Source organism: Bombus terrestris, chromosome 6, assembly GCF_910591885.1.
Source record: "Bombus terrestris chromosome 6, iyBomTerr1.2, whole genome shotgun sequence".
In the NCBI taxonomy this organism is placed as follows: Eukaryota; Metazoa; Arthropoda; class Insecta; order Hymenoptera; family Apidae; genus Bombus; species Bombus terrestris.
Genome location: NC_063274.1, coordinates 10421753 through 10438598, shown reverse-complemented (window position 1 = coordinate 10438598; position 16846 = coordinate 10421753). Strand labels below are relative to the sequence as shown.

Genomic DNA, 16846 nt, shown 5'->3' with positions numbered 1-16846 from the left:
AATTTCTAATTTAATCAAATAAGCATTCGTAAAGAATATATTATAGGAGAGACGGATAAAGAAAGGAGAATTAATTTAAAAAAATACTACGATAAAATGTAATGGCGAACGTACGTGTTTCAACGTCGAATAGAATTAACTCGAGAAGTATATATAATTATTTATGATTAATTCTATACGAATAAATTAATCACACGATTATAACTGCAGCTTGTGTTACGTGCGATACATTCCAACATCCCCAATTTGCTACTGTTGCACCACTACACCGTGACTTGATTAGAATTTAGTCACCGGATACCATGTATAACGGAACCAACACGTCGTTCGTTAAAGTAGAAAGCGCGGTTGTTGAGTACGAGATTATCGAGCTAACCATTTATATTATATTTAACCTCTTCATTACTGTTTTTATTTGGAAGTGCATAAATTCGTTCCTCATACCTTATAACGTTGATAAGTTCATAAAATAATATGAAATTGTTTAATTTACTGCGACGAACGATTTAATGTCACGAAATAAAAAGTTATTTCATCTAGTGCAACGATTACCATTGTAACTATGTCGTTGGAAATTAGAAACACGTTTCATAAAGCATGAAGCGAACGTTTTCAGTAATGAAAAGGTCAAAAGTTATTAGAAGTCCCACAGCCGAATTGGAATGACAATCCTCGGGAGATGTTTTATTTGGGACTGGATTTAGGGCGCAACATTCGCCGATCGCGCGTTTATAATTTCGAATGTAACACACGTTCGCCGCTGTCGTGATGCTATTGGATGAAACTTTCGTCGTAAAAAAAAAAGAAAAAAAAAAAAAAAGAAAGAAACAGGAAAGTATGGGACGAAAAGAAAAATCTCATTCGTAGGACATATACCTATATACACTACCATTTGACCGTATCATGTTTCACATGGAACGATGATGCAAGAAATAAAAATATATATGTGAAAGAGCAGAATCGACAGGACCGAAAACGTGGCAGTTTTTTTGAATCTTATCATCGTGTGTTGTTGAAAACTACATTGTTCGAGTTGCAACTTCATCGTTCCGTGCATGGGCGCTACGCGTTTAATTCAATCTTCGCTTCATCGTTCATCCACGGTTTTGAAAAACTGTTTCGCCGTGCGACCAACGAACGTTCGCTCACCTGTGTTGAAATCCAGAGCGAATTCCTCGAAATCGTTGCCTTTAGTTATACTATATATGAGCTTGCGATTCAACGGTGACTCAGCTTGTATAGACAAAGATAGGGGCGAATGTATCTCGATACTTTCCAGCACGCTGTCCGTATAGAATTGCTTGTCAAACACTGGCATCGACCGATCTATCACCTTCACGTTCACTGGCACCTCGATAGAGCACGGTGTTATGCCTGAAATAAAGTCGAAACCTTGTCGAAAACTATTTAAACTCCAATTAAAATGTAGATGCTGTAAATAGCGAGTTTACCTCCGTCATATGCGGCAATGGTGAGCTGATATTCGCGATTGTGACCCTCCAAATTCTGTTTCAGGGATATCTCGCCCGTTTTCCGGCATACCTTGAATAGCTCTCCGTGACCTTTCTTCAGTTCGTACCTGACTTCTCCGTTGTCACCGCTGTCCATATCTACTGCATGTACCTACAAGCCAAGTGGAATGCTCTATTTATAATTTTGCGTTAGAAGAAGGAAATATCTTAAATTTTGAAATGAGAATATCTTTTACCACCAGAGTAAAAGGGAATTAAATTAATAATATAATCTTATAAAACAAATAACGGAAAGGGTAGTGAAAACAATATCAAGATTATATTAAGCTAGTCAAGTTCCAGTCGTTTCACCTCTATTCTACACCCAACATTTTAGATTGTAAAGCCAAGAACAACCGTGATCCACTTGCCTTGGTAATAACGTCGCCCTTTTGCGCGTCTACGGACACGACGGCGTAATAGGGCAAGTTAACAAACATAGGACAGTTGTCGTTAATGTCTAATATAGTGACATTCACGATCACGTGTGCCACCCTTGGCTTCTCTTTGCCCGGCATCTGACTCTTCGCCTCTACTATCAGTTCGTAATGTTCGCAAACCTCCCGGTCGAATCTAATTCCGGTGGTCCGGATCGCGCCGGATGTCGGTCCAATTACGAACATGTCGGTGGGGTTCAGAATGCTGAAGACGATGTGCTCGTTGAGCGCGCTGCCCAAAACGTTCACAACCGCGACCGTCGTGATCCTCGTCGAATTCTCCGGAATCGTACCCTCGTAGACGTCCTTCTGGAACATCAGCCCGGAGTTCTCCGAGTTCTCCACCATCACGTTCACCTGGCAAACGTTCGAATATTTCCCATCGGAGACACGGACCCTTAGCAAATAGCTTTTCTTCATACGTTCCGGATTATAAATCGTGATCACACCGGTCTGGGGGTCTATGTCGAACGTATGTGCTTTGTTTCCATCGATGATGTCGTACCTGAACCGGAACAAAAAGAAGAGGTCGTTGCTATTTCGACAACACACGATGTTCTACCTTGGTAAAGGATCGTTAAACCTTCCGCTTTAGTGCCGACGAAAGAAAAAAAGAAAAAAAGAAAGAACAGTGACGCAAGCACCTCTATGCAAATTGGAAGGTTGGCCCCTTCACCAACGGTATACACAAGTGGGCAGTAAGTAATTTTCTTTCTGCGCGCAGGAAAAACGGCCGTGTATCAGAGGGTGATCATACAAATTTCATGCAACAATTATAATAGTAAATGAATGCTAACGAAGCCACGGCGCAGTCTGCATAAATATGAATCAGCCTTTTAAAGTGGCCGTAAATACAGAGGCACGCACGGTTTAATGGTGTTATACGTACCTGAGTGGGACACCCTCGGAACTGTCCGGATCTACGGCCGTCACTTGGATCACAGCGACGTTCTTATACGTGGGTAGCAGTACAGTGGCGTTATAGTCATTTTCGAGGAACTTGGGTGGACAATCGTTTACATCCGTCACTACGATCATGACCTTGGCCGTAGTCTCGGAAGACAATTTCGGTTTCCCTAGATCGGAAACCTTCACGTGGAAGGTGAACTTTGGAATGCTCTCGTGATCTAAAACCATTACGGTCCTAATGGCACCTGTGCTTGAATCTATGTGGAAGTACTTTCGAGGTAAATCTTCGACTATGTCGTAATTCAAAAGAGCGTTCAATTCAGAGTCAGCGTCCTCTGCTTTTATGACCAGTGGGGTGCTTGAATTAGTGAGTACTAAGGAACCAATGCTAGCGCCTTCGCTTATTTCTCCGTTGTACGTAGCTTGCAGGAACCTGGGCGCGTTATCGTTTCGATCCAGGACATGAACAATTACGTTACAGTGTGCCTTTGCGCTGGCCATGTTAGTCGCCGCCACCGTCAGGTTATAAAACTTGGTCTTTTCATAGTCTAGCTCGTTCTTAATCACGATGATGCCTGTACTGGGGTTCATGAAGAACGTGTCGTCTTTGTTGCCTTGAACAATCTCGAACTGCAACGAGGATGTGCTTCTAGCTTCCACGTGTTTCACGTATGTACCCAGTTGTTGGTTCTCATAGATCTCGGCGGATAATTCTTTCTGGATGAACCTAGGCGGAGCGTTGTCAGCCATGGTGACCATCACGTGTACAGGCACCGTGTTGGACAAAGCTGGAGAACCGTGATCCGTAGCCTTTACCAATAATATATATTCAGAGGAGACACTTAGATCTAGCTCTCGAGCCACGCGAATAACACCTAGGTCTGGATCTATCGCGAACATGTTACCTACGTTGCCAGAAGTAATCGAGTAGGTTATTTTTGCGTTATCTCCTCTGTCCCTGTCTATAGCATAAACTTGTACCACGGCAGCGCCAATCGGAGAAGTTTCGTAGACCTTTCCTTGGATGATCTCGCTGATGAATTCTGGAGCATGATCGTTGTGATCGTGTACCGTTATTATAACCCTAGCGTAGTTTCGTTTTGCGGGCGTTCCTTGATCTTTTACCATCACGGTAAGTACGTGTTCTTCGATGGTCTCCCGATCCAGGACTTCGTTCAATGTAACGGCTCCCGTCACGGAATCTACGTGGAAGATTTCCAAGGAAGCTTGATTCTGGGCAGCGTGAAGGCTGTAGAATACTTTCTTGTCTTCGTCTTCGTCGGTTGCATGCAGCTGTAGAATTTTCTCGCCTTTTTCAACGTTTTCTGAAATGTCTACGTGATAAATGTTCTCGGTAAATTCCGGTCGGTGATCATTGATGTCGATCACCGTGACCAGCAGTTGAGTCTCAGCAGTGTGCACGCTATCCGTAACACGGATTGTCAGGTTGTAGAAGTTCTGTGTTTCCCAATCGAGTTTCTTCGCTAGCAGCACGTTTCCGTTGTCCCGACCGATGAAGAATTCATCTCGTTTGTCACCGTCTGCAAGTAGATTCGTAGTTCTCTCGTTCGTTACTTTTGCTTTCACGTTTAGGCGAAGGGATATTACTTAAGACTCTATTCATTGTGTCAGCCATCATTCGATGATGATTACATGAATTTCAGTAGAGTTGTGTCAAAAAGTATTTTTATCAGTTATATTAGAGTAAAATTGGATAAAATTCAGATTCAGAAGATACATTGTTACGATAACGTTACACACGCTACACAAGCGTGTATGAATTTTGAAATATAGCTATGCTATATGTAGATATTATAAGAAGGATAAAATACAAAGAAAGACAGCAAATTGTTTTATTGTTTCCATTTTAGGACCTTAATAGATCTCTAAATGTCTTATAATTTAAATGTGACATAGATGTGTCTCCAACTAGTTTAGCCATTTGGTGGCGCGAAGTTTAACTGTTACCTATGCGATCCAGCTGTGGAACTTTCCAACTTCGATCCTCCCAACTTTGAAAATGTTATTCGGGCCCCGAGCTATTCCGACCACTCGAATGTATTCCAACGAAATCACTCGATATTTCGCCAATTAACAAGATATCGTGACCGACTGAATTCTAACGAGTTTTCAAACTCCGCTAACACGGATACAGCACTCAAATTAATTACCCAGCAATACGAGAAAATAAAATTGCTATCAGCCATAAAATACATATCAAGAATAGATTATCCTTTTATCGCTCGGGGAGATAGATTTAAAAAATTCATTCAATTGTAAATTACTTCCTTTTCTAACTTAGTCCTTGTTGACAAAGAGATATTAGACATATTTATTTATAAAAACGTTTCGCACGTACCTAACACATTCTGCCTACAAAACCACGATAAAAAAATAAAATTTCACGATCGACGGTAACTTATAACCACCAATACGCTCTCATGCTATTATTTTATTCCATCCAATTTAATTCCATGAATACAATATGAAATAATTATTTTTCTCAACAATAACGTAAACTAGTAAAACTCACCAACAATATCATACCACAGGGAATCGCCATCTTTGTCCGCGGCTTGAACCAGTGCCACGAGGAAGCCCACCTCGTCGCTTTCTGTAACCTCGACGGTCTGATTGTTCGTCTTGAAGACTGGCGGATTCTCGGATTCCTTCGGAACCTCGACAACTTGCACGGATACCCGTGTTTGATGACTGCGCTGCGGTTCCCCGCTATCGGCGGCCCTTATCTGGCAAACAGAAGCGTGCGCGGCTAAGTTAAGCTCAAACTTAAATTGTATTAAGGGAACGTTGCTTCCCGATCGACCATGAATTATGACTTCTGAACCGACCACGTTGGATTTACAGGGTGCTTCGTTCGAAATACGCTCGAAACCCTTTGCGGCGAAACGGTTCTACATCGTAGAGTTAATGTTTCTATTTAATTCTTCGGCTAAGAATTGTTTAATTATTCTACGCGATTTATTGTCCCTCTGGAACGTTTTGACCGATCGTAACAAGCGTTTAATTCAGATTTTGGAAATTATAAGTCGAACTCATTTTAAACGTTGGTATTTTAGATAACAGAGAACTCGCGACAAATTAAGGTAAATTTTGTAGCAAGTATTAAATCAACCGTGACTTCAATTTAGATTCATTAAGGATTAAAATTATTTATAGTAATCCAAACAAAGAAGAATAAATTGATGGGCTTCTATTTATTTTCTTTATTCATGTAGATTATATATATTCATATATTGTCATATTTTATTTATTTTTCTGTTTAAATTTAACGTTTAATTTTTAATATTCTTCTGTTTCATATTTAGACCATAATCGATCGTTTAATACTTCCCGAGTCTATCCATATTTAATTAGTATATTTCACAATATTAATTGTTTGAAAAGGCAGGAATATTTCTATGTTTAATAATAATAAATAAATATGTAATTTTCTCTATCATTCCACTTACCATCATCTCGTACTCCTGTCCAGCTTCGAATCCACGTTGCGAGTACACCATTCCTGTAGTTGGATGTATTTTGAACTTGCCTTTACCGCGACCACCTTTGATACTGTACTGGATTTTCCCGTTATCACCAATGTCTTTATCGTTCGCGAGTACCTATCGTACAGGAACACAAACGAAAAATGAGAACCAACCTTTTCAAACTTGCTTCCTTCGTTTTCTCATTCTCTACTAACATAGCTGTACACGACATAAAAGAGAACATTAGTATCAGCCATTGGCTGTATCAAAAGAAAGAGAAAAGGAATCTCGAACGATTCGCAAGTATCAAGCTGCTTCTAATTCATAATGCTATTTCAGAAATGCGGCCGCAAATTGTCCGGAAAGAAAAGCCTCGATATACCCTGTGTGCGTACGATTACATATCTCCATACTCGCGTTCGTAAACAGACAAACAAACAGACAGACACATACACATACACACACAGGGTGCAAACGTGGAGTGTGAACGTCAGAAAAAAATGAAAGAGAAAAAGCGAAACGCGTCTGCATTCGTCGACGAATGAAATCTACGTATGTAAGTAGATACGCAAATCTAGCACGAGAAAGAAAAGAAGAATTTTAAAATAAGAAAACAACTCATTCTGTCTAAAACATTTCGTTCACGCTCTAAAATTTTTCAATTCACCTTCCTCACACCCTCTCTCATACTCTTATTCTCTCTTTCCTCCGTTCATTCAGTCTTGCTCCCTCTGGATCTATCGTGAAACATTGCGCTCGTGACCTCGAAGCGTAGCATTCACACAGTCGACAGCATGCGGTACACGAAATGAATAAAGAAAAAAAAAAAAGAGCGGGGAGAAATAAAACATACAGAAAGAAAGAACACAAGGGAGGCGGAACAGACGGAGACGCCGGAAACCTCCGCCTCCCCGGATTGCCAAATATCGATCTGCATTAAAGCGTATTAAAACACAGGCCGCGCGCTCTTTCCGCGGGCAGGCACGGATCGAACGCGATATTTTGAGCTGATGCTACGAGCTGATGCACGCGGAACCGCGCGGAAAAATGTATCGTCGCCGGTTCATTAAATGGCGGGCTGGGTCTTCATGCCGGGGTTGCGTCTTTTCTTCCGCAACGAACGTGTTTCCCCCGTGTGCCAGAGCTCATTATCGGCTGCCGGTTTTCTAACCCACGATTTTTTCCTCTTGATCCGCGAGGCCTCCCTTTGATGGCGGCTCTCCTTTGACGTTCGATTTCACTTTAAAGGATTTTTATAGGTCATTCGGCAAGCAGAGTCACCTTTTCGATTGATAAATCGAATTAAAAATTAAATTATTTAGTTGAAAATTTAAGACAAGAGAATTTACTTTCTTTGATGGAGTTTTGGCACTGTTTCCGAGGCGATAACGAGTTTCGATGACACGAATGACACTAAATTATTCAATTGGAAAAATAAATGGTATTGTAATAGAAGATCTGAGTGAATACCGTAAAGAATGCTTGAAACTTCTAGTCATGGAAATAAAACAAATAATAAACAAATCGGTGCAAGATATTGGTAATTCGTATGCCGTATTAACATTCCTAGTTTAAATTTGTTAGTTAATAGGTTAGAAGCAACGATGCACTTTAAGAAAGCTCGAGCTACGACATCTAACAAGACATTCTGTATAGTTTCCCAGTAATTAATATAGCTGAAATGGCCTAAAGCAATTTTCATTCTCGAAGTAACACTGTTCAATACGTGGGAAAGAAAACTGGTCTGCTACGAGCATTCCCTTTCATTCCATTCTTTTTCATTTCCGCGTCATGCGTTCGTACTTAGCGGCTTGCCCCGATGCCATGATTTTTATTAATTACGACAAAAGGGGGAAAAAAAAAGAAGAAAGGAAAGACGGAAAAATGATCAGGCGACAGCCTCGTACAGACAAATGCAAAAATTCAAGAACATAATATACATACGTATATATATATACATACAAAGAAACGAGCAAAACGGGCAAGACGCGACGAAGAGTTCGAGATGGACGCATACACAGAGCTGATGGAGAAAGGGGCTATGCATGATGCGATTCTGAGCGAACGTCTCGTTTCATATTCATAAAAGATGTCATTTTAAATAATATCTTGGGATAACGTTTAGAATTTGAATTGCTAGAGAATTAAAAAGACATTTCGACAAGTTTTGACGTGTTACTGAAATGGTAATCGTATTAAATATACCCTTTAAGATTCCTATGGATTTTAAAATTAATTTTCGAAAATAGCGCGTCGTTTAAAGCTACTTCGAGTATTTTATGATTAACATCGCAACGATAAACGCATTTAAAGAACCGCGTTAATTCGTAAAGGAAAAAGAAAGCAAGTTGAAGTTTTGCACCCGGAACAACGGTTCAGTTAAAAGGCACTCGAGGTATAATTAAGTCCTCGAGTTTTCCTTCGAACGCATTAGAAATACCGAAGGCATATCGAATTCTTTTAGTCTCCCCCCTGAGTAAGAGAGAGCAATGAACTCTGAATGCAATTAAGAAGCCGGTGGGCACTTGATACTTAATAACTCGGGGAGATAAATTCCACTCTCGACCCAAATCCCCGGACAGCTACGAATGAGCCTCAATTACCCGGGGTTCAGCGTACGAAGTAGCAGCAGCAGTGGTTTGCGTTCATTGAAAATCAACTTTTTCTCCCCCGCCACACCGATATCTTTCGGTTCTACGTTCAAAGTTTCGCTCAGAGTCGCATGATGCGCGAGATTCAAGAGACTCTTCGCGTGTACAAAAAGAAGGGTTGCATCGGGCAAAAAGGACAAAAGACGATCGATCAAGTAGTAGACGGAATGCATGGCGGCTCCTATTTATAAAAAAAAACGGGCACAGAGCGGGGTTGCATGAAAATGCAGTATCATAATTAGAACGAACGTTACAATCGATATACATATAATATATGTATAAAATATATATATATATACATAAAAGCGGGTCATAAATCAATGCACAAGAGCTCGTGTAAACTACCCGAGACCAATTTCACGTTTTTACGCAGAAATTATTTATGCTCCCGTGCCACGAGACGGCGTTTTTAGTTTCTTTTTTTTTTTACGTGCCAACGGTGTCCTTACCCTGAAGATAGGATCTCCTGACAAGCTGTCGGGGCTAAATGTCTCCCAAGTTCCATTCTCTAGTAACGTATCGATCGAAAGGTCGAACTCCCGCGAGCGGTTCCTCGATTTCTGTCGAGAACGAGAGAAGGAAGCCTTTTAACTTTCGCATTATCTCCGCTAATTCGCTTTCATCCCTCTCCTCCGTGTGTCTTTCTTTTTTTTCCCCTGCCTCGTCGATCGAAAGTAGTTGCCGGCTTTGACCAGTTGATCTTTTTCCAATCACTAAACCGCTCGAAACGTACTATTGGCGAATACGGTGGAGAATATTTTCTTCGGTAAATGCGAAAGATAATTCATCGAAATTGCGGTTAACGATGTTTTAAACGACGCGAGTGAAATAGATGGTATTTTTATTTGATCCATGACCTACGCTTTAAATCCTTCTCCTTCAATGATGCGATTTTTTGACGATTCAAACGCGCTACTGTGCGTAAGAATTTGGGCACTTCTAATTTATTGCAAATTTATTGCATAAAATGTATGTCAAATGCAGCTCTTTCCTTCGTTGAAAGAATTTTAATTTAATTAATCGTATATCTTGTAACGAGAATAGGCATAACGTATGCGGTATGTAAAACGCGTTTTCCCGGGTAGAAGTTGAAACTCGATCGTAATACACGGTAACCGGCCGAAATTACGAAAACGAGCAATCGTAACTTTATATCCGTCGAAATCAAATCTGGCCTCGACAAAATTCGACGTTGGTGGAAAACTGTATTGAATATTCCAGGTATATTGTGAAAGCTATTGTCACTGTTGACATCGGATTAATCAGATTCCTCCCTCTACTGCTTTCGATAACAGCATTTATTATCTTATTTCCCCTAGCGAAATTTCGAATTACGTAAATATTTAACAAGCTTCGAACGTACACGTAGTAACGTAATACTACCAGCAATTAATAACGTCTCTATGTGAACAAAGCGAATTACGCTTGTTTGAAAATGATTAAAAACAACGTGAAATATTTCGATTTTAATGCGACGTATACGGTGTCTAACGTAAGAATGTCGTCGAAATTTACATTCTGAAAAGCCTTAAACTCTTATGAAATGCATTACAATACTATGCAAACATTGTAGTAAAATCCCCTGAATAGCATGGAATATTTCACAATTACACTTAACATTATTATAAAAATGTCAGAAACTTGTAGCATGCTGCAAAAGGCCAGAGAACATTTTTTAACATTGCAAAACACTGTTACTAAATTCTCGCAGCTCATGGAATGTTTCGTAATAGCCACGCTGCAAAGGTTAGAATAATACTGTACTGCACACGGCGACAGATTTCTCTCAAATATGTTGATAATCCTAAACTGAAATATTTCGCATCTTTCCTGCAAAATAAACTAAATAATAATAATTTATGCAGCTACAGTCCGCTTAATTTCTGTACAAACTTAATCTCCTTCAATCCTAATGTGACCCAAATACAATTTTAATTATTTCAATTTTACTATTCAATAAATGTCTCACTGAAACTTTATTCGACGCAAACATATCGTAACCATTGAAACGATTAAAGACATAAAACTGAACGTTACGTATTATTTACGGTAAATACCTCAATAAATCGGCCAACGTCCATTCTATATGTTTTTAAACAAATAGTAACGCGCAAAGTTGAGGGCAGTCGAGGCCAGGATCGATCGCTAGTTCTCAGAACAGCGTTGGACCAAAGGTCGTCACAAAGGGAACTCGTTAACCGCGATTTCCGTCCTCAGGATCTCAAAGTTGCCGACGCGTGAAACGCGCCACCGCGTAACCAGGAGTGTATCTTCTCGTCGTAAATTCGAAGAACGACAAGTCTGCGGGAGAATTCCGTGCGAGGGTGTCCGCGTGCTAAATCTCTCAACCCTTGCACACTATGATAGTCACCGGTGGGTTGCTTTAATCACATCGAAAACAAGTCTCCAAGAGAGAACACGTTCGATAACGAGCGACCGACCCATTCTTCATTCCTTCTTCCTATTTTCTCATGAGCTTTATATCAGACTTTTTCTACATTTCGGTATCGTGTTGAGTACGTCGTGCGATATATGCGTACAAAATTAAGACAGGTTCCAAGCAATCGCCAACAAATAGGTGGGTTTGGGAAGCGACGTTTCGGTATCGATACACTTGGTTCTGTTGGAAGATTTTGGCTTTCATTACAGAAAAGCGTGAGGTTCTGACACTATTTTCGGACGGTTTGATTGGGTGACCGAAGCCGACAGCAAAACTGGTCCGTTCGAAGTGAACGCTATTGATTTGCAGGGAAGTGATAATCGTAAATTAATATTATTAAAGAAATGAATGCTTTTAATTTTCAGCAATATACTCCTGAAGTGATTTAATTTTAATAATTCTAGAAATAGAAATAGTGCTCTCTAGAAACAATGTCCAATAATTATAAAAAGTACAATAATAGTTCTTTTAGCCAATAATAGATACCTTACGTTCAATAAACCTTAACATCACACTACGTACTATCAAACATCGATAACTATCAAACTGGAATCCATACTTTCAAGCCAATGGATTTGTCGATACTATTAAAAGATTAGCCTGTGTTAAATTTCACTCGGTAACGTTCACTTCCGATCAGTTTGCGCTCGACTCAAGGGAAGCACGTGAGTCGAAACTTGGAGTTCCAAAAGAGAACAGTTTCTCGAATTGAAATCGAAATTTTCGAATTTACTGAAAATTCTCGAATCCTCCACAACTTTTTAATTGTCCATTCCAACTCTCGCGGCTCCCTTTGGTTTGGCATACGTACATTTGGACGAGTGGTACACCTGTCGCGGGACGGGGGATGATTCTTCACGAGCGAACGGATAATATGTATATACAACAAGATACGGGGGATTACTTCTACTTGGTGTACAAAGAGACAAAGAGAAAAACGAAACGGGACAGACGACCGTCTGTTTCTTCGGTTACATCGAGATTCGAAGAAAATGGTGCGATGCCAGTTCCTAATTCTCAACTAGAAGGTCGGGTAGAATTACGAAGATCGATTTTAGGATAGTTCCGGAGGTGGTAGCTTACCTGGAACAGTGGTTTGTCGGTAGATGGTGATGCTGGGATCTGAACGGTGTAGAACTTTTGCTCGAATTCTGGACCGTGGTCGTTTATGTCTGCCACCGCGATCACGACGCGGGTCGTCGAAGACAAAGATGGCCTTCCATCGTCCCTGACTGTCACCTAAAACAGAGAATCGTAGTTTTAATACGAGAGTATCGATTGTAATCGTGTACTCTGTATACAAAGTATACTTCATACATCAGTCGAAGTTAACAATATTGTTAAAAGTATTTGAATTTATAAGGAGTATGATACATTTTTGTACGAAAGTTGTAGATGGATATTCTAATCGTGTACTCTGTGTATTTTGCGTACAAAGTATATTTCATACATCAGTCGAAGTTAACAATATTGTTAAAATTATTTGAATTTATAAGGATTATGATACATTTTTGTACGAAAGTTGTAGACGGATATTCTATCGGCTCTTTCGAGATAGATGGGAATAAAGGTCAATCTTTGGGAATATAGGTCGGTCTTTACAACTCAACTATTGCCAATCAGTATTCAGGAAGTTTGCTCAAACTAAATTCTACTAATTCCTAGATACGGACAAGTTACGGTAACGTGCATTTGCATATATTAAACACGGTTTAACGTCCATGTATAATCTCGATCTGTCTTAACATGTTTATCGTTGATGCTGTAAGTTCCATTTCCTCTGTAATAATCATTTTATGTAAATAAAAAAGAAAAGAGCTATATAATCATCATTTTGAAAAAACTAGACCTGTAATTTTATTTATATTTGATAAATCCAATTTTTTTTCATTATAAAAACTTCTGTACTGCGTTACATCAAAAGGTTGAAATAAGAACTTTGTTAAATTAACATGTATGTCATCGAGATAGCACTGAAATTACGATTATAATGTTAATTAATTAAACGCCACCAATCTCAATTAATCGTAAGATGAAACACGAAAGCAACCATTCCAATTGTAATATCTGAAAATGTTTGCCGCCAGGATTAGTTTCCCCGTACAGTTTATCAGGAATTTCCTTTTTCTTTTATCCCACTTATCGCTGCCGTTACCCTTATTCCGCCCACTTTCTACTTCCTTCACTGTGGTACCGCGGAATCCCGACTTTTCATTCGTGAATATCGGGTGCTACGATCTGCACAATCGGCACGGCTGACCGGTTCCGTCCCACAATCGTAAATGTAAAAGGCCGACGAAATCTCGTGGTGAGCAAAAGGAAAACTTATTTCTTCGACATAGAAAGGTTCCTGCGAAGATAAGATCCTCCGCAGTTTCTATCTAACCGAACGTACTTGCGTATAGAATCGATTAGACATTTTATTTCAGAAGTGAATTCTCAATAGGAACAATTTCCTATAATTGTCCTTCGACGAGTAAAGAAATTCTTTCTGTATTAAATACTCTCATGTAATTTTTCGAAGTGCTATTTAATTATGGTCACATTTTCATTTCATTGAATGGTCTGAAATTTTATAGAAGTAGAAATTTCTGTACCGACAATGCGGTCAATTTTATCATTTATCGATATAACTTTGAATGTATAGAATTTTAGTAAAACTCAAAGAGGTCTGTTTCAAAAACAAATTTCTTTATGTACCACATCTCGTCACGTCAAAAACATTTTATGTTTTTGTGACAATCCGCTCGATAATTAAAATTGCTGTCTTCAATCTCCATTAATTCCCTTAAATCAAAGTTGTATACGTGCTTCCCAAAATCTTAAGAAAAATTTGTCGCACACCTTCCTGCGTACCTCCGCGCTATCGCAGCGATTTTTACGGGAACCAGATGGCTTTATTGTCGCGTTATTGAAAGCTGGTACGGGAACGATCCGAGCGAGCGCAAAAGAGAGTACGAGGTTGAGACAGGAAGAAAACGAACGCGTATCAATAGAGTTGATTCCGTGTGCACGAAGAAGCAAAAGTTTTATTGAATTTAGCAAAATGCTCAATCGGAAGCTGTCATAGCCAGAGCGGCGACGATCGAGGATATAGTTTAATTACTTTGGACCGGTTGTTTCGTTCGCCGTGGAAACGTGACTGTTTTGCCTTATGCAACGGCACGATTTTACATGTTGGCGTGTCTCTGTAAAAAATTGCCGGTGTGCAATATATCAACGGAAAGTCGATCGTTCCCCAGACTGTGCATTAGCTACGGTGAGCATCGTCCCTGGTATTGATTAACCGATATCGAGTTATCAATTATTCTTAGCGTATATTGATCGAAAAGAAATTCGCGATATCGAAACTTAAAGAACGTATTCATTTATCATTACGTTCGTTCACGGTGTTGATGTGAATTTTTTCTCGGTTCATGGTAATATATTTCTCTTTTCTTGTTGCTTTGATTGCGTCTCTTTTTATTCTTCCCTTTGTTTTCTGCCTTTTATTTTCCATTTATTCTCTACCGTAACTGAACGCGTTTCAATTATGCCTACGATATGAAGCAGTTTCAGCGAAATTATTTACACGGCCAGTCTTATTCTCCTGACATAGCAGCCGATCGATATTTAATCACATCCACCGGTCAGGAATGCACAAAGCCAACGATGCTCGATGCTTGTAAGCTCGAATTCGAGACATCTAGAATCCTCGCGTTCCATTCGATTACTCTTCCATTCCTCCCTCGTCCTCTTCGATAACGCGAGAAGTGACTTTTCTAAATCAGAGAAACTGCTATCTGGGTATCTTGCTTAAAAAAAAAAAGAAAAATAAAGAAAAATACATAACGAAAGACGTCGCTGTGGTTCGTTCTAAATAGGATTTTTAAGACGAGCATCGGCTACGCGATTGTTACTTTTCGAAATAAAGGGAGAGGTCTCTCTAAGCGTAAATTGGTCAGAGAATCTCTCGGACAAGTCCACTTAATTCGACGCGGAAGCCTCGAAAAATCCCTCAAATAACGATTGTGGAATTAGAACGTTTCCCACGACGGCCGACGCGACACAACAATTTTCATTAATTTAGCTCGGAAAGACAGGGTCGTTTTGAGAAAACGAGTAAATTGGCTGAGTATCGCGAATGCCCACTCGGTTTCTTCCAAGTACAGGAGTTATTGAGTCTTAATTAAAGCATCAAGTCTTTCGAAATGTCTCTGCCAGTTAAACTGTTGAGGAGGAAGCGAGTTTCATAGAAAGATAGAACTGTCTCGAAAATTATGATTTTCTTGAAACCCTTCTGTGTATTATGTTGCATCGTTAAATTTTATTATGAATTAAATTTAATTCTCTATATATAGTTTCAATTTCATCACAGTCCATCTTCTCTCATTTTGCCATGCTTTTCTCATTATCATTTTGTGAAATATGTTAGATTAGTTGCACATTTGTGAAACTTGCATCGTTATTCTATTCATTCTATTCACTGAGTGAAAGTTTACAATGGTCCCTACTCGTTTGCCTCCAACAAAATATAAGCCGACTAAAAGCGAGCTTTACGGTACTCTGCAGCAATGAATAAACAACGGAACGTTATCGTTCAACGCAAAAATGATCAGATATCCGGGAATGTAATTTCCATGGATAGACGGATGATCGAGCAGCCATTTCCAGCGTAAATCCGCCGTCCCGATGGACACTTCGCGAAGGCTACGCGTCACATCCGTTTGGTAACACCTGCACTAAATTAGCACTACGAAACTCTTGTTTTATCCAGCGAACAGAGGATAGGTTCGGTGGTTACAATGTCTCCCTCACCACGATACAGTGGATTCGAGAGTTTCGTGTGTCCAGGAAACTCTAACCAACGAGAAACGATGTTCCATTGGTTGTAGTAGCTAGGTATAGTTTTAACGTTGCTATATGTGGTAATGTAACGCGTGTATACATCGTTGGCGTGCGTGACGAGGGTAGTTAAGTGTAAATTGGAACGAATCCTCCTCTAAATTTGAATATACGATTTAAGTAGCTCGTGATAGTGATGTTAATTCAACGCTATGGCTGGGATACTTTTGACGATGTAGAGATGAATTAATTGGCGGAATATTTAATATTGGAAATACTGACAACTGAAACGCGAAGTGGGTGAGAAAAATAGATAAAAGTAGAAGATTTATTAGAAAATATGTTATGAAACGAGAAGAATTTCTTTTCATGCACTTCATGAAAAATTGATTTAATCGCTAAAAATTCATCGTTGTAAATCTGTAAACTTTCTATGAAAAATTACAAATTGGTCAGTTTCGTCTGGTAGTTTCTAATATATATCCAATTGGTATAAAGTGATTAGTCGATTTTGAAAAATATCATCATCTGTTCAATAACGTTTTGATAAAGCTATCAACCAATTTCTATACGAATTACAAGTCAC

General features: G+C 39.5%; 1 protein-coding gene across 8 annotated transcripts in view; it reads right to left on the bottom strand.

Annotated features, from left to right (window-relative positions):
- LOC100650960 (fat-like cadherin-related tumor suppressor homolog) overlaps window positions 1-16846 on the bottom strand; it is a 499821-nt gene that overhangs the window by 16026 nt on the left and 466949 nt on the right. For 6 of the 8 annotated variants that reach the window (XM_048406896.1, XM_048406897.1, XM_048406901.1 and 3 more), the window contains exons 7-14: window positions 12520-12675; window positions 9446-9556; window positions 6328-6480; window positions 5391-5604; window positions 2838-4398; window positions 1883-2453; window positions 1452-1623; window positions 1150-1374 (exon numbers count right to left, since the gene is read on the bottom strand). In XM_048406896.1, the coding sequence (XP_048262853.1) occupies window positions 1150-1374; window positions 1452-1623; window positions 1883-2453; window positions 2838-4398; window positions 5391-5604; window positions 6328-6480; window positions 9446-9556; window positions 12520-12675 (3163 nt within the window). The remainder of the gene's footprint in view (window positions 1-1149; window positions 1375-1451; window positions 1624-1882; window positions 2454-2837; window positions 4399-5390; window positions 5605-6327; window positions 6481-9445; window positions 9557-12519; window positions 12676-16846) is intronic. The other 2 variants (XM_048406899.1, XM_048406900.1) reach the window with 1 other exon arrangement.